Genomic DNA, 19,016 nt, shown 5'->3' with positions numbered 1-19,016 from the left:
AAGGTATCCTCTCACAGAGTCTGGAGGCCAAAAGCCCAAAGTTAAGGGGCTGGCAGGGCTGGTTCCTCCTGGGGGCTCTAAAGTAGCACCACCCCATGTTTGTCCTCCCTCTCCTGGTGGTGACTGGCAACCTTTGGTGTTCCCTGGTTTATAGATGCATCCTTCCAGTCTCTGCCTCCCTCATGTGGGCATCTTCGTTATGTCTTAGTGTGTTAAGTCTTCCTCTCCTTTCTAAAGGGCTCCCCTCATAACTCAGTTGGTAAAGAATCCACCTGCAATGCAGGAGACCCTGGTTCAGTTCCTGGGTCGGGAAGATCTGCTGGAGAAGGGATACGCTACCCACTCCAGTATTCTTGGGCTTCTCTTGTGGCTCAGCTGGTAAAGAATCCGCCTGCAATGCAGGAGACCTGGGGTCGATCCCTGCGTTGGGAAGATCCCCTGGAAAAGGGAAAGGCTACCCACACCAGTATTCTGGCCTGGAGAATTCCATGGACTATATAGTCCATGGGGTCGCAAAGAGTTGGACATGACTGAGTGACTTTTGCTTTTCACTTTCTCCTTTCTAAGGACACCTGTCATTGGATTTAGGGCTCACCCTAAATGCAAGACTATCTCATTTGAGATTCTGACTTAATTACATCCTCAAAGACTCTCTTCCCAAATTAGTCACATTTACAGGTACCAGGGCTTAGGACCTGGACATATCCTTTAGTACCATAAAACCCACTACAGCTCCTGAGTCCTTTTTAAACAACTCTCATAGTCTTGCTTTTTGTACGATCTAATGTTCCAGGTTCATCTTGTACATTTCCTCAGACCTGGAATTAGTCATTTCTCTAGGAATGACTGGTTCCCTTCAGAGAAAAATGGTATTTAGAGAGCACAAAATAGGTGCCAAAAATGTATTTACTTTTTACAATCAGTAAAAATAATTTTCTCTAATAAAAAACTGGCCACGTCTATTGTGAGTCATCAGAATGGTCTCTGATCTACTAATACATCTAGGACTTCTACAGAGTTCCTCTAAAAAAATAATGCAAACCATATTTAGATGTTCTTTGTAGGATTACTCATAAAAACAAAAACTGGAAATAGTATAAACAATGATCAGGGATACTGTTAAATGATTTATGGTATATCCCCTAAATGCTAATACTGTGATGTTAAAAATAACAAGAGAATATGAAAGGGAATTAAGTTAATTATAGAACATATGAAACTATGTTCCTGGAAAAGCACAGAAAGAAAGGCTCCAAATTGCTAATATGATTATTTGAGGGTGATGGGATTGAGAATCACTGATTACATAGTTCTTTTTTGGTATCATAGTTATTTCACTTTTAAAATACCCTATTTATATGTGTGTGTTTTTCTCTTTCTGCACATACACACAGAATAGCTAAAATGGTGTTTCTTCATCAAAGAACCCTGGGCCCTGCCTTGGAGGTCCTCATAGATACTGTCGTCCTGCCCTGGAAGTTCTGACACTAAACACGTGGCTGTCTCTGGCTCCAAGGCCCAGACGTCACAGGTTACTCCCAGTGTGACTCAGTGTGACCATGTCCCCAAGCAGGGCACACTACTGCCTCTGCCTCTGGCTGGCTTAACCTTAACTGTGTGTTCTGGGGGAACCCTTCTTCTCTGGCCTCCTGTATGCTTGCTCTGGCTCACAGGTGCTCCAACTGAACCGTAAGTCATGGTTGCCTTCCTATGATCTAGGCATGCAAAAATAAGAAATCCCAAAAGGGAGGAAAAATGGAACCTTCCCCAGTTATTTTCTTTTTCTTGACCTTAGGTGAATTCCAGAGCCAACGTGGAAAGGAACTTCTAATCCCATGTTGAAGGCTGAATGGAAAATTCTTCTGGGTCTTCCTTCTGCTAATGGGAACTCCAGCAGGGGCATCACCCTTTCCTGCTTCCCGGTTCCTGAACGTCAGCATCCAAACAATGGTTATTTGTTTCGGCAGAATAGAGAATGCTCCATAAATTTCAGGAGACACATAAGAGCCCAGAGGGTTTTTGCTGAGCCTGGTAACCCTCCTCAGAACAAAACCACTGGTTGTGACTCAGCACCACCAAGTCTGGGGCCGAGCACCACTATGCTTATTACTGCTTTTCATGTATCGGAGACAAGGCTACCAACCTACTTTCAGGAGGGCACATCATGCCCTCTGAGTGGCTTACATAGTTCCAGGGAGGAAGCTGGTCAGTCTCACCCAGGCTCCTTTTAACATGGTCCTTCTGTGCAGTGGCTGCTGGGGCTGTCTTTTGGCTGGACCTCAAGTTGTTTCCTGGGGGAGGTCAGCGGGTCTGCCCGAGGTCGTGTGATCTTCTACCTGAGATTGGTGGCCCAGACAGCTCAGGAAGAGGAGGGGGCACGTGGGTGGCCGGGGTGGCTCACCTGCTGGGTGGTGGCCAGGCAGTACTCTGCAGTGCTCAGGATGCTGCAGATGAGGCAGAGCTCCTCCAGGGTGAACTTGGCCGCCTCGGAGCCCTCCTTTTCCTTGAGCAGGCTGCTGATGGTCAGCCCGCCGCTGCTGCTTGTGGTTCTGAGGGAAAACAACAGGAACTAGTCAGGCCAGGACTTCTCCCTGGCTTCCTGACCTGGAAACAGCACATCTTAAGAAAAAAGAAAAGGAGGAAGGAAAGGCTGGACGTGGCCCAAACAAATCCACACACAGTGAGGCCCTTCCGAGTGACCTGACCTTGATGGTCATCTGTTTAAACTCTCTGACCATCAGAAATAGGAAGAGACAATCCCAACAGTGAGCCAGTTGTCAGTCATATTAACTACGATGACGCTCAGGCTCAGAGAGAAGGCTACTGAGTGGCTTCTTTGCTTAGTATGGAATTTCCTGATCTGCACAACTCATTCAGGATCACCCAGAGCACAAGAGCTGGTTCCCCATTTGTTTTTCTCAGTTATGAAAATTCTGCCTGGGAATCTGTGCTGTGGAGGGGTTCAAGAGCGAAGGTTAACACATGGTTCCTGGCCAAAGTCCTGACTGCCTCAAGAAACAAAAGCATCTCATCTCTTCCTATTGATCTAATCACATGATCACAATATAGGAAAATGCGGTTTTTAAAATAATTTCCTATAGTTATAAAATTTAAACTGTGAGATTCTGCCTTTTTGTTTTTTTGGCCATATGTGTGGCATGCAGGATATCTTAGTTCCCTGACCAGGGGTCAAACCTGCACCCCTTGCAGTAGAAGTGGATAGTCTTAACCCCTGGACCACCAGACAAGTCCAAGATTTCACTTTTTAGAAAGATAGAATTCAATGACACTTACCTTAAAAAAAAAAATAAGAGAGAGATTCTTTTCCTTAAAAAAAAAAAATCCTAAATTTGCCAGTCTTATTGGTAATGAAAGATTTGAAGACATCTTAATTTTTAGTACCTCTAAGGGTATAAGGACATGGCCTTCTCTTCCACTATGGGTTAGGAGCAAACTGTATAAACATTTTGAAAGTATATTTCAGGAGCTTAGAAAAAAATCTTTAGACTGTTTGACCCAGTAGCTCTACCTCTGTTCAAGGAAGCTTTTCTGAGTGTTATTTGAAATACCAAAGTAGTGAACCCAATGTCAATGGTCAATTAAGAGAATGGTCAATAAAACAAAATCACGGAAGTTAACTCAGGGTCTTCTGTATGTGGGAACATCATGGCATGATGATGTTCATGATGTTAAAAAAGTGTCTTGACTGGAACTTCCCTGGTGGTCCAGTGGCTAAGATTCTGCACTTCTAAAGCAGGGGGCCCAGATTCGTTCCCTATTCAGGGAACTAGATTCTGCAGGCTGCAACTAAGAACAGGGTTGCAGTCAAGTAAATTAAAAAAAAAAGTGCCTGGATGAATATTTTTACTGTGCTAACTGTTTTCTGCTCTTCTCTTCCCTGTGGGAGACTGACTTCTATAGACTTATCTCCCAGGGTCCCCAGCCCTCTGGTCTCCTGTTGGTTTCTGCCAACAGCCACGGCTGCAGCAAGTCAGAGACGCTGAGCAGAGAGGAGTCTGAGTGACAATGAGCCCTCCTGCTCCCTCTGCTTCAGCATGGTCCTGGCAGTGACCACCTTTGGCCACAGTTCCGTGGGGCAGCCCTTTGTCCACAGCCCCAGCTCTCAGATGAATTTTAAGGTAGTAACAATTACCCACTAGTGTTTGGATGCTTCAGAGTTCTCCGTTGGCTCCTTTCACCTGCCCTTATTTCTCTAAACAGTTGCTTTACTGACAATACCCCAGCCATGTACCATTTGTTTCCTGCTGTGACACTGACTAATGCACATGGGAAAATGCACACAGCATGATGTTAAGTGAAAGCAGCAGGGTACAGACCTAACTATAACCACTGCAGTCCCAACTCTGTCAAACAAATAAACAAAAGACACAGTTGCACACAGGACATATATAAAGAGAACAGAAAAATGAATATTGAAAAGTTCAGTTTGTCTTCTCTGGGTGGGGGTTTTTTTTTCATCTTCATCTTTGTGTTCTTCTGTGTTTTCTAAACTATAACAAACTTACATTATTTTGAAAATCAGGATACCAGTTATTAAAAATTTAAAAATAATATGTTAATCATATTCAAAGAAATCCTCATTGGTGAAACATTACCTGTTACTTTAAATGTCTTCCAGAGCCTAGGGATTTTCTTTCCTCCTAATAATGTAAACGGAGAAGGCAAAGGCAAGCCACTCCAGTACTCTTGCCTAGAAAATCCCATGGATGGAGGAGCCTGGTAGGCTGCAGTCTGTGGGATCGCTAAGGGTCGGGCACGACTGAGCGACTTCACTTTCACTTTTCACTTTCACACATTGGAGAAGGAAATGGCAACCCACTCCAGTGTTCTTGCCTGGAGAATCCCAGGGACGGGGGAGCCTGGTGGGCTTCCGTCTGTGGGGTCACACAGAGTCGGACACGACTGAAGTGACTCAGCAGCAGCAATAATGTAAAACTCCTATATGTGACACATTTTAGTGACCATGACAGAAGCTCATTCCAGAACTGCTGAATTTAGCTATGGGGAAGATTTATAACTACTAAATCCTGAAGCACTGCTTTAGATCATATTCTATTATAATAGAAATTACTATATATCCCAAGTATCTCTAAAATTCTAGTTGAACAATCCATTTTATTTCAAGTGATAAGAAATATGGGCTTCCCAGGTGGCACTAGTGGTAAAGAATCCACCTGCCAATGTAGGAGACTCCAGAGACATGAGTTCGATCCCTGGGTCAGGAAGATCCCCTGGAGGAAGAAATGGCAACCCACTCCAGTGTCCTTGCCTGGGAAATTCCATGAACAGAGGAGACTGGGGTCTTGCTTTCAAAGAGTCAGACATGACTGTGCAATTGAATACTCACACACAATAAAAAAATATAATGATGTTTTAGTGCCCCAGAACAATACAGACAAGTCATTATAATTAGGAGCTGTGCTATACAATGACCTCCCCACAAACCTCCCAACACTTTTAAACATTAGGCTCCATCCAAGACAGCAAGATGTCATAAGACAGACTCTGGCCTGAATGAAACTGCCCTTACTATTTGAAAGTCATCTCTACCATCATCCTACTTTTTTTTTTTTGCCAAGTACCTATCCCTGAATCACTGAATCCACATGAACTAAATCCATCTATAATGGGACTGACACTCTGGAGACCACCGTGCTAGGATGTGACCTATGCTGGTGGCCAGAGCGGGCATTTCCTGTGACGGTCCTGATTGGCTAGGGGATCCCATTCGAGAGGAAACCATCTCAGACCCTTAGAAACGCCATCAGGGGATTTTCCTGATATTCTTAGCAGTTCAGTAAACAACTTCAGAATGGATTTCCTCAAAGATTTCCATATTTAGGTATATTCAGAAGCTTACTTCACCACTCACACCAGGAAGAACGGGAACTCACTTGGGCAGGTTGCCAGAGAGGATTTTCCAGGCGTATTCGCGGAGGTACTTCTGGAAAATAGTGGTCAGGGCGATCATGGGCTCCCCGGTACTGAGCTGTGAGCACTGCACCATGCACTTCTTATAGTAGACGAACAGGTCAGCGCAGCTGGGGAGCACGGCACCCCCCTCGTCCGTGTTGGGCTTAGGTGGGCCCTGGGCCTTGAAATCGGCCACAAACCGATCTATCAGCTCTCCAAGGTTTCTAGGAGGAAGAAAACAGGAAATGTCATTTTAGCTCAACAAGGAGAATGTAATTGTGCTTGACTGCCACCAGGAAATCATTCCTCATGCTTGCTACATTGAAAACAGGACCCATTTTAGTAAATCAAAGACAAATATTATATGACATCACTTATATTCAGAAATGAATCTGTTCACAAAAACAGAAACAGACTCACAAACAGAAAACAAACGTATGATTATCAAAGGGGAAAAGGGGTGGGGATAAATTAGGAGCATGGGATTAACATATACACCACTGTATATAAAAGAGACAATTAGTGAGGATTTACTGTATAACACAGGGAACAACATTCTATATCTTATAATAACCTATACAGGAAAAGAATCAACCTATATACTTGAATCACTTATTAACACAATAATGTGAATCAACTATATCTCAATAAAAAACAATTAATTTAAAACACTAAAAAAATTGGACCCATCTTTATCAGTATCATCAACCAACCACCACCGCCCCCCCAAAATAACATCGATGACAAAATTTGGCATTTGTCTGCTGCTTTACACTTTTCAAGACATTCCATGGTCACATTTGATCCCAAACCCCTGGAGGAAAGACAAGGTATTACTGGACCCTCTAAGAGATGACAAAATGAAGGCCTGGAAAGTTGCTCACACAATTTAGTGGCAAAGCTGAGCCTAGAATCTACTGCTGAGCTGTGTGCCCTGGTCCTAGTACCATATTGGTACCAGCTTCTCTTGCCAGAAATGAAACCCTACATCATGACAGTCATCATTTTCTGAACACTTATGCTGCACAGCTCTTTGTAAGCATCACTTCACTGAACTTCACTTGATCATCACGAATAACCTTATGACCTAGGGACTAACACTAACCTCCTTTTTACAAAGCGAGGACCAGAGTCATATAGCCAGACAGTGGGGGAGCCAGGATTAAAAACCAAGCAGCCTGCCTCCAAACCTCATGGTCTTTACCCACTCTACCCTGTGCGTGCACGCATCGCTTCAGTCATGTCTGACTCTTTGTGAGCCTACAGACTGTAGCCTGCCAGGCTCCTCTGTCCATTGGATTCTCCAGGCGAGAATACTGGGATCTTCCCAACTAGGGATCGAACCCATGTCTCGTACATCTCCTACACTGGCAGGCAGGTTCTTTACCACTAGTGCCACCTGGGAAGCCCTCCACTCTACGCTGCTGCTGCTGCTGCTAAGTCGCTTCAGTCGTGTCCAACTCTGTGCGACCCCATGGACTGCAGCCCACCAGGCTCCTCCGTCCATGGGATTTTCCAGGCAAGAGCACTGGAGTGGGTTGCCATTTCCTTCTCCACTCTACGCTACTACTCCTCAAAAGGTACAATGTCAGCAAATACTTAGACATCATTAACCTAAAGGTGGGCTTCCCAGGTAGCTCAATGATAAAGAATCCACCAGTCAAGCAGGAGGTGTGGATCCCTGATCCAGGAAGTTCCCCTGGAGAAGGAAATGGCAACCCATTCCAGTATTCTTGCCTGGGAAATCCCGTGGACAAAGGACTGTGGCAGGCTACAGTCCAGGGGGTTGCAAAGAGTTGGATATAATTTAGCAACTGAAAAATAACAATCACCTAAAGACTCCCAGCAGACAGATACCTAAACAAAGAGGAACTGTAAGGAAGTATTCTTCACCAAAAAATGCTTTCTTTCTCTTTTAATGCAGTTTATTCTTACAACTTCTGGAATTAAAGGTGCAAGAGATTCTGAGGAGAGAAACTATTGAGCAGCTCCAGGCTTGTCCCAGGTCACGGTGGTGATGATGGTTTTAATTTTCGCCCACTTCCCATTCGAACGTCACTGAGTTTGCCTCAGTCACATTGAGTCATCACTGTTCGCATCCCACGGGGCTGTATTAATTGGTCCCTGCACAGCTGTGCTGTATGAAACATGGGGAAGGGGAGGGTGCGCCCACCCACCCTGACATTCTGCATCTTTCTAGGTTACTGTCTGAGGCTACAAGAAACCAGCTGTGCTTTTTACATGTATTTATATAACCGTCAGGAAGAAAAAGACAAGAACCACACGCAGTATCAATTAGTATGAACAGGAGAAGATTGACACTTTACCCAAAAGCTTTGCTACTAAGAGTTTATGACATCCAGATACAGTCACTCTGCCCTCAAAGGACTTCAAGCATAGGCTGGTACACTGTGATGGTGGCGATGGCCAGTAAGCCAAGGAGGAGCTTGACCTTGGAAAGCTCCAGGGTGACCATCACCCTTCCTTACACCCTCTTCTTGCCTCACCTTTCCATTTAATCTCCCACTTCTCCTCCACGGTGTCCCCAGACTTCAGCTGGACTCTCCTCAGCTGCCCCCTCAGCTCCATCTCTAGTCCTTAACTCGGTGCCTTTGCCTGGATGCCTTCCTTGGTGTCTCCTCTGTCACCATCTGTCCACTGCCCTCCTAGTTCAGCTCAGGGGGCACCCAGGCAACCCCTACTCATGCCCATCCTCTAATAATAGCAATTTCTGGCATCTGTAATGCTGACACTTTTTAAAAAAATACACTACTATACAGTGTGAGGATGTAACTTATTCTGGAAACATGCTGACCTTCTCCTATCCTGAGCCTGCAGTGGGCAATGCTCATCAGGAATGGCTGTCTCTCCCACTGATCTCTGGGGTAAATTCAGATCCTTCCTGAGACAGTCCTGTAGCCAGTCCCTTCTTATAAGGTGAAGGTGAAATAAGGTCCCTTCTTATAAGGGACAAAAGGTGAAAGCCGCTTGCTCTACAGGGGTAGAATCTTCTTCTCTGTGTCACGCACATTATTGTAAGATTCCCGAGAGCAGGGATAAGGTCTCTGTTACTTCTGCTCCTCCCTCTTCATGCTTATGTGTGAAACTATCTCCAAATTATGCTGGTGCTCAGCCTCCACATCTTGTCCCTGAAAGGTGGGAATGGGAGGGCGAGGTGGGGGCAGGGCTGGTGCACAGAGGAGAGCTCAGAACAGCAGGCAAGGCTTCCGCTAGAGTCCTTCTACGAGAGACTCTAACCTCTGGGTCCACGGTACCTACCAAAACAGGGGCCAGAGCTCTGAAGCATTTTTACTTGATCCTCTCATCTAATTCCCCTGGAAGCTGAAGCCAGGATACTTCCTCATCTACCTCTTATTTCACAGTCAAGCTGATGAGTAAGACTGTAAATCAATTATGATCATAGAACAGAGACAAAAATCTCCTCATAAACAAAGCTCTAACAATCTTCCACATTTTGCAGAATGTTCACTGGGTTCCTTTGGACACTGTTCTGCGGTGTGAATGAGAAATAAACCAGTCAGAGGATCCCACCCCTCTCTTCCACCCAGCACTCTTCATCGGCATCTGCTCGGCAACACGAGTCACTGGAAAATGAGCAATCAAGCAGCTTCACAGAAGAGAAAAGGGAGAGCCACCCAGATGGGAAGGGCAAGGTGCATGAGCAGGCACAGAGGGTCCAAACCAATAAAAAACGGACGGAGCACTCAGTATATGCAAAGTGCTGTGGGCTGTAAGTATCAGATAAAAATGAATTCACCTAAAAAAAAAAAAAAAGCTACCATTTCTTCCAGACACCAAACGCTACCCTGAGTTTCAGCATGATGTTATAGGAAGAGCTACTGGAGAAAGGGACATGGTGCATGCTGACCTGTTGAACGGAATCGCAGACTTGCCCTTTATGCCCTAAATCAATCACAATCAAATAAATGTTTATAAAGGGTTAAGTCCTGCTCATGGTGCTGTGAGGATAAAGGTACAGTATCCTATTAGGGGAGACAGGACCTTCATGTTTATGGTCTTAAGATCTCAAGATGCCAATAAATTGCTAGTTTTGCAGTACAGACACTACAAACAATTTGTTTTAGACAAAGAAAATATGAGAGGAAACTAGACAGAAAATTCCAAAGCAGATTCAGGTGAAAGAATAAAGACCTAGAGTCAGAAGTACAAAGGACTTCCCTGGTGGTCCAGTAGCTAAGAATCCATGCTCCCAATGCAGGAGGCCCAGGTTCAATTCTAGTACACAGCCCCCAAAAACATTTCTTAAAAAAAAAGTACAGAATACGACATGAGAGGCAGAGGACGGGAAGAAGGAGCGGGCTGGCTGAGGGAGAAGATACCTGCAGTTAGGTTCATACACATCTGAATTCCCACAGCAAGCTAGTGTCGTACCTTTCGCCCCTCCATGCTGCGTTCCAAAATGGTTTTTTGGCCTCTCTCTTACCCGAGGCTGTAAGCCTATAAACTAGGTGCCTTGCTGTGTGCATGATAAATACAATCTCATTTAATCCTCACAGCAGCCTCAATCAGAAGGCATCAATACCCCCATTTTAAAAATGAAAAAACCGATGCTGAGAAAAATAATATAACTTGCCCTAGGTCACAGAATTTATGGAGCTAGAATTTGAACTGGAGCCTGACTCCCAAGCCAAGCTCTATCCACTACCCGAGGCTTTGATTTCAAATCTCAAAAGCGCTGTACAGATCTGTGGTGTCACAATGACAGCTCAGATTCACTTTCTCTCCAGTTTAAAGAAAGACATCATGGCTGTGGATGGGGTCTTTTGCCTTCTTCCCTGTAACTTGAGCTTTTAACCCAAGAACTGTATAAGCATTGCGGGGGAGCCATGTGAGATACTGCTGGGAGTGCCACTGATACAAAAAACCACCTGGGAACAAAGATTACTTCAGAGCGAAGACAACAGAGGGAAAGATTAAAACACAGAGAGAAAAACCACACTGCAGACCAAGCTTAGGTATGGATGACCAAGGCTGTTTTTCCTGGTGGATCTGTGGGCGGCATTCACAGAAATGGTATTTTAATTGGAAAGTACAGGAGAGATGGCTCCAGAAGAGGAAGATGGTAGTCAGAAAAAGTGGGCAAGAGGATGAGTGTGGGTGAAGCAGCTTAAGACCCCAGGAAGTTAGAGAACTTGGAGCACGGAATGAAGCAGGGCAAAGGCTAATAGAGTTTTGTCAAGAGAATGCACTGGTCATAGCAAACACCCTCTTCCAACAACACAAGAGAAGACTCTACACATGGACATCACCAGATGGTCAACACCGAAATCAGATTGATTATATTCTTTGCAGCCAAAGATGGAGAAGCTGTATACAGTTAGCAAAAACAAGACCAGGAGCTGACTGTGGCTCAGATCATGAACTCCTTATTGTGAAATTCAGACTTAAATTGAAGAAAGTAGGGAAAACCACTAGACCATTCAGATATGACCTCAATCAAATCCCTTATGATTATACAGTGGAAGTGAGAAATAGATTTAAGGGACTAGATCTGATTGATAGAGTGCCTGATGAACTCTGGACGGAGGTTCGTGACATTGTACAGGAGACAGGGACCAAGACCATCCCCATGGAAAAGAAATGCAGGAGAGCGAAATGGCTGTCTGAGGAGGCCTTACAAATAGCTGTGAAAAGAAGAGAGGCGAAAAGCAAAGGAGAAAAGGAAAGATATAAGCATCTGAATGCAGAGTTCCAAAGAATAGCAAGGAGAGATAAGAAAGACTTCCTCAGCGATCAATGCAAAGAAATAGAGAAAAACAACAGAATAGGAAAAACAAGAGATCTCTTCAAGAAAATTAGAGATTCCAAGGGAACATTTCATGCAAAGATGGGCTCGATAAAGGACAGAAATGGTATGGACCTAACAGAAGCAGAAGATATTAAGAAGAGGTGGCAGGAATACACAGAAGAACTGTACAAAAAATATCTTCACGACCAAGATAGTCACGATAACGTGATCACTGACCTAGAGCCAGACATCTTGGAATGTGAAGTCAAGTGGGCCTTAGAAAGCATCACTACGAACAAAGCTAGTGGAGGTGATGGAATTCCAGTTGAGCTATTTCAAGTCTTGAAAGATGATGCTGTGAAAGTGCTGCACTCAATATGCCAGCAGATTTGGAAAACTCAGCGCTGGCCACAGGACTGGAAGAGGTCAGTCTTCATTCCAATCCCAAAGAAAGGCAATGCCAAAGAATGCTCAAACTACCGCACAATTGCGCTCATCTCACACGCTAGTAAAGTCATGCTCAAAATTCTCCAAGCCAGGCTTCAGCAATATGTGAACCGTGAACTCCCAGATGTTCAAGCAGGTTTTAGAAAAGGCAGAGGCACCAGAGATCAAATTGCCAACATCCGCTGGATCATGGAGAAAGCAAGAGAGTTCCAGAAAAACATCTATTTCTGCTTCATTGACTATGCCAAAGCCTTTGACTGTGTGGATCACAATAAACGGTGGAACATTCTGAAAGAGATGGGAATCCCAGACCACCTGACCTGCCTCTTGAGAAACCTGTATGCAGGTCAGGAAGCAACAGTTAGAACTGGACATGGAACAACAGACTGGTTCCAAATAGGAAAAGGTGTACGTCAAGGCTGTATATTGTCACCTTGCTTATTTAACTTATATGCAGAGTACATCATGAGGAACGCTGGACTGGAAGAAGCGCAAGCTGGAATCAAGATTGCTGGGAGAAATATCAATAACCTCAGATATGCAGATGACACCACCCTTATGGCAGAAAGTGAAGAGGAACTCAAAAGCCTCTTGATGAAAGTGAAAGAGGAGAGTGAAAAGGTTGGCTTGAAGCTCAAAAAACAAAGATCATGGCATCTGGTCCCATCACTTCATGGGAAATAGATGGAAAAACAGTGGAAACAGTGTCAGACTTTATTTTTTGGGGCTCCAGAATCACTGCAGATGCTGACTGCAGCCATGAAATTAAAAGACGCTTGCTCCTTGGAAGGAAAGTTATGACCAACCTGGATAGTATGTTAAAAAGCAGAGACATTACTTTGCCAACCAAGGTCCGTCTAGTCAAGGCAATGGTTTTTCCCGTGGTCATGTATGGATGTGAGAGTTGGACTGTGAAGAAAGCTGATTGCTGAAGAATCGATGCTTTTGAACTGTGGTGTTGGAGAAGACTCTTGAGAGTCCCTTATACTGCAAGGAGATCCAACCAGTCCATTCTAAAGGAGATCAATCCTGGATGTTCACTGGAGGGACTGATGCTAAAGCTGAAACTGCAATACTTTGGCCACCTCATGCGACGAGCTGACTCACTGGAAAAGACTCTGATGCTGGGAAAGGTTGGGGGCGGGAGGAGAAGGGGACGACGGAGAATGAGATGGCTGGATGGCATCACCGACTCTGTGGACATGAGTTTGAGTGTACTCCGGGAGTTGGTGATGGACAGGGAGGCCTGGCGTGCTGTAATTCATGGGGTCGCGGAGAGTCGGACACGACTGAGCGACTGAACTGAACTGAAGTTAGAGAACTTGTTCATCCAAGGGTACATGAGAGCTTCCCAGGTGGCGCTAGTGGTAAAGAACCTGCATGCCACTGCAAGAGACACCAAGAGACGTGGGTTCCATCCTTGGGTCGGGAAGATCCCCTGGAGGAGGGCACAGGAACCCGCTCCAGTATTCTTGCCTGGAGAAACCTATGGACAGAGGAGCCTGGTGAGCTACAGTCCACAGGATCACAAAGAGTCAGAAACGACTGAAGTGATTTAGCACACATATACCCCTTCCTTTTGACTGTGGCAGGAGGGTTGGCTCTGGTATGGTCAGTGGGGTTGGAGAGCCAAGCTCTGGCTTGAGCACAGCTGGGAGATGGGTTCCACACAGGTATACGGAGCAGATAAATACGTACATGGAGGATACTGAAAACGAGTTTCTCACGGCTGTAGAAAGTAGTTACAGACATGGGAACAGGGAGGCTCCAATAAACCCTGTGGTGTTAGGTTAGAATTGGAGTTACTGGCATAGACTGATGGGTTTAAATATATAAATAGATATAAAAGGATAAAAATATACATAGATATACACATACATGTATTTCTTAGCTCTCTCAGCTTGGAAGACCTAGAAGCACAATACTCAAGCAGTAATGAACATACCTGATGACCAGCACTTAGTTTCTAAACATTTCCCACCAAGGGAACAAGGGATCCTGGAAAAATGGATGACTTCAGGGCTGGGTTAGGAAAGTACAAGATGAGCCTGGTATATTTTGCTGTGCCAGAAAGAAAGTGCTCAAAAAACACTAGGGGCATACAAAAAGGATGGGAAACCGGCTGGAAGGGGCCAAGTCAAGGACAATTTGACCGTTAAAACAAATGATGATGGATCCTGGAAGAGAAGAAGGACGTTAGTGGAAAAACTGGTAAAATCCAAATAAGGCCTGGAGTTAAGTGACTAGTTCTGTATCAGTGTTAACCAGCTGGTTTTGATGATATCTGTACTACAGTTATGTAAGATGAGAACATGGAGGAGTTTACGAGAGGGAATATCTGCACTATTTTTGAAATTTTTCTTAGGTCTAAATTTATTCCAACATAAAGTTAAAAAATAAAAAGATAGTAGTGGCTATAAAACCACTGAATAAAACAGGAATCCACATGTCCATGCTGATATAAATAAACGGAGAAAAGAGAAAGCTGTTTCTTAAAACAGAAGAAATGCAGAAGAAATAATGGGATTAGAAAAATAATTACTTGGCAACTCTCTTAGTAATAAAGGATTCAGACAAATGTCATTAATGGATGGTAAAATAAGTAAGTAAAATATGAGAAAAAAGCTATTTATATGGGTTCAAGGTTAAGTAATTAACACTTATTAAATACTTATTAATTAACCTGGCCGATACCATCTAAACCAAGTAGTAAAAATGAGCAGCACAAGTTATGAGACACATTGATGCTGTATGTCTCATGATAGAGGAGTCACCGAGAAAAACGAGGCACCACTTCTGTATGAATCATGCCTCACGAGTCTGCATCAGTCAGAACCAGACTGAAGGACATTCCACAGAGGAACTGGCCTGCACTCATCAAAAGTTTTCAGGCTATGGAAGATAAAGAATAAGTTATTCTTCTGGATGGAACCAAAGAGTTGTGACAAATAAATGTAACCTGCGATCCTGGAATGGATTTGGGATCTATAAAAAACAGGATTGGGCCAAACGGGAAAAGTGAATGGGGTCTATGGATTCCATGCAAGTGCTGAGTCAATGCACCTTCTTGATTTTAATGACTATACTGCGGCTATGTGGGGCTGTCCAGGCGGCTCAGTAGTAAAGATACGCCTGCCACTGCAGGAGACATGGGTTTAATACCTGGGTGGGGAAGATCCCCTGGAGAAGGGAATGTCAACCCACTCCAGTATTCTTGCCTGGAAAATTCCACGGACAGAAGGGCCTGGCGAGCTACAAGCCATAGGGTCACAAAAGAGTCGGACATGACTTAAGAGACTAATAAACAAACAAACAAAAAACAATGTCTATATATACATGAGAATGTGTCTGTCTGTGAGTGTGTCTGCTCAGAAGTGGGAGGGACAGCTGTTAATGGAAGAATCTGGGTAAGGATACACAGGAGCTCTGTGTACAATTCCTGGAACTCTTCTGAAAGTTAGAAATTAATTCAAAACAAACGATAAGCAATGTCTGTTTACAGAGAAACTCTAGGCTTGACCAAGTTAGAAGCGGTGGCAGGCTCTATCTCAACAAAAGCTATCACAGAGAACACAGGAGAATGGGCAGAAATGGAGCCACTGATAACTTCTCAGCCTGAAAATGTCACTGAATGGAGTGAAGGAAAAGTGGTTACGGAGAGAAATTGCTTCTGCAAGAGCCGGCCAAAAAAAATGACTACATCTCCAAGAGGAGAAGAGATACAACTAACTTCCTCCTTGGACATAAACAAAAACAGAGAAACCGGCTCAGGGCACGGAAGGACAGCGAGGCCCAGCCGGGTGAGAGGTGACTTTGGGACAGCCCCACTCCTGCCTCCTCCCTGGGCACCGGCTCCGCAGTCCTGCTGCTGCTGGGCCCTGGGCTGGGGCAGGTGCTGCCAGGACTCTCCCCGGGCAGGGAGGGCACTATGGAGATGAGAGAGTGGACCCCACTCCAGGCTCAACAGAGAGCTGGCAGCACTGACCAGGCCACCCAACCACCTGAGAATCTGGAACAGGATCGCCAGAGGCCAGGGCAGACACGGCTCCTGAGCCCTGTTTTCTTGGGCCAGGTGCCGACATGTCGTGTCGTTTTACCCTCGCTGCTAATCCTGTGAGGGGGGCTTTATTCACTTGACTGTACAGGGTGCAAAACAGACTTGGAGAGGTGAGGACCAGAGCTGGAGGCCCGAGGGGCTGATGCAGGGCTTGGATACAAGTGCAGGTCTGTCTGGCACCCAGACCCACGCTCTTTCCACTGCCTTGGGTTGGGTCTCTGTCCTCTGGGAGCTTGTGAACGGCCTCAGGTTTTCCTCCTTGCAGAGTTACAACAGGACTAGTGATTTGCCCCCAGTCAGTGCCCACCTGAGTTCCTTCCCCAGTCTTAGGATTCTCTGACTTCAGGAAGGACTTTGAGAACCTCTTGAAACTGTATTCAAAATAGTGTGTGGGTTCTCGTGGATTTTTTTTTTTTTTTTGGCAAAGAGGCCTGTGGTTTTTGTTGGTTCTCAGAGGGGTCTATGACTCAAGGGTAACAACCCACTGCTTTAGACATTATTCTGTCTGATGCTCTCCTGTAACAGATGAGGAAATGGGTTTCTTGAACTTGATTTCCTGCTCCCAGCTTTTGCTACTTATTCTGGAGCGAGAGCAGCCCAGCCTACGCAGTTCTCCTACGAGAAGCTTCCGCTGCTGCCCTCGTGCTGTGGACGCGTCCCAGCGAGGCCAGACGGCAGGCTGAGGGGCCAGCACTGCATTTTTCAGAGAGAAATGGAGAGTCCCTAAGGAAGGGAGGGCTGGCCCTTCGCCCAAAGTCTCATGAACAATGAGTGTGCTTTATATGAATTGAGGCCATGTGAGAAGAGTGGATCCCTGTATGATACCAGATAATCCACAAAATGACTCTTTTTCTTTTTTAAGACTGGATAGATTTGGGGAAACCACATGGTTATCTCAGATATGCACTTTAAACCCTGGACCCAATAGCTTTCAAGCCTTTCTAAAAATAAGAATTTGGATTGATAAGAGAAGATAGGAGTTTGGCCCATAATAGTCATACAGGTGGGCTGCTTCAAGACCTGTTCACCTAACAGGCAAATAGCAGCTCCTTTTTCCTGCCCTGAAGAGGTGTCTCATTAGTAATTTTGAGAAAAAACTTTGTGAATGCAGAAGACAGGATGTTAAAAAAAAAATGGTAATAGTAACTATTTAACAGATGAGGAAATGATTTCTTAAACTTGATTTTAGTAGTCTGCCCTTCTGCATGCCTATGGATGTAAGCCAAATGGATAGAGAGCAGGAGGAAAACTGAGGCTTTACAAGGCAACAGATGTCAAGGCAACTTTTTTTTTTTGCTGGGTAGGTGGCAGGGAGGAGGTTGTTTTTGTTAACATAGAAGCTCTTTCACAAATTAATTTTCTGGGGTTTTAATATGTAATTTGTAATTACATATTACAAAATATGCATCTTGTAATCAACAAAGAAAAGAATAGAAGCAATCTATCACCAATTCAATGGACATGAGTTTGAGCAAACTCTGGGAGATAGTGGAGGCCAGAGGAGCCTGGGGTGCTGCAGTCCATGGGGTCACAGAGAGTTGGACACGACTTGGCGAATGAACCAACAATAAAATAGTTGAAGAACAATAATGTTCCAGATAAGACACAAATACCCACCTGAAATGTTCTCTTAATTTTCTGGTTTACCCTTGGAATATACTTTTAAATAAGAATGTGCTAAAATGAAAGAAGCATTAAAAAAAAAGAGCGGGCGGGACTAGACTTTAGGACCTAAGTGCTTTCCCAGAGAACTCCCCTTGAGGAGTTTCTCAGAGCTGCTGTTGTCCCCGTGTGAGCCACTGTCTGGTCCTCCTAAACATATATGTTAGGCTACAGAGCCTCTTCTCAAAGCCTGGACCAGCCTGCCTCCAGTCATTTCAACCTGTTTCAGAAACCCGGCCTTTCCAAAATGGGCCTTCCACAGTTGCTCTGGCTGTGGACAGAGATTCAGGGATGAGGAGGGGTCCCTGTCCTTTGCATAGAAGTGGATACTGAGACATGGACCACACTCTGCTGGCTGTGAGAGCCCTTATGACCATATTCAACTGGCTGTGGTTGCAGTGGGTTGCTTGGTAAGCATTTTCTGGAGCCCCTGCATTTGTAAAAAGCATGTATATTAAATGGATGATAATCCATCAAAGAAAATAAGAAGCCATCAGTCCAAACAGACAAAAACAAACAAACCAACAAGTGGGGGAGAAGAGGAAGCTCTTCCTTCTAGTAGAATCCCAATGAGTAAATGTAGAAGAAATGACAGAAACCCACAGTGTTTGGCAAACACTACAGTAATCACTGTGTCGGGCAGGAATTGTCAAGAGATGCGACAATGAGGGGTGAAGTGATGAGACGGGGGATATTTACATGGTCCTGAAGTACCCCCCACAAAATACTTATCATAAAGCAAAAACGCAGCTTTACTGGGAAAAAGCTGGCAGACACCACTTAAGCAACTGGTCAAGGTCAACCTCAGCAGTAACAGGACAAAGCCACGTGAGATGCCCCCTCCTGACATCGTGCGCTGGGCACTGAGAAGGACACAATGTCACCTCTGTGGTATTCTTGCCCAAAACACATAATCTGGATTTAATCAAGAGGAAACATCACAAACAGAAATTGAGGGCTTTGGACAAAAGAGCTGGTCAAACACTTTTCAAAAGCGTCAAGGTCATGAAAGACAAAGAAGAGACTGAGGAACTGTTCAAGCTTAAAGGAGACTAAGGAGACCTGAGAACTAAACGCATGACCGGATCCTGGACCAGAGGAAGGACACGCAGGGGAGAATCGCACCTTCCTGATTTTGATAACTGC

At 44.8% G+C, this 19,016-nt stretch overlaps 1 protein-coding gene across 1 annotated transcript in view; it reads right to left on the bottom strand.

Annotated features, from left to right (window-relative positions):
- Nucleotides 1-19,016, bottom strand: part of VPS53 (VPS53 subunit of GARP complex) — a 132,807-nt gene that overhangs the window by 41,026 nt on the left and 72,765 nt on the right. The window contains exons 14-15 of the mRNA XM_055402900.2: nt 5,916-6,158; nt 2,402-2,549 (exon numbers count right to left, since the gene is read on the bottom strand). Coding sequence (XP_055258875.2) covers nt 2,402-2,549; nt 5,916-6,158 — 391 coding nt within the window. The remainder of the gene's footprint in view (nt 1-2,401; nt 2,550-5,915; nt 6,159-19,016) is intronic.

Source organism: Moschus berezovskii, chromosome 20 (genome assembly GCF_049115385.1).
Source record: "Moschus berezovskii isolate FMDL1 chromosome 20, NW_MosBer_1.0, whole genome shotgun sequence".
Classification (NCBI taxonomy): Eukaryota; Metazoa; Chordata; class Mammalia; order Artiodactyla; family Moschidae; genus Moschus; species Moschus berezovskii.
The sequence above is the reverse complement of the archived record's forward strand: the minus strand, read 5'-3'. Positions and strand labels throughout refer to the sequence as shown.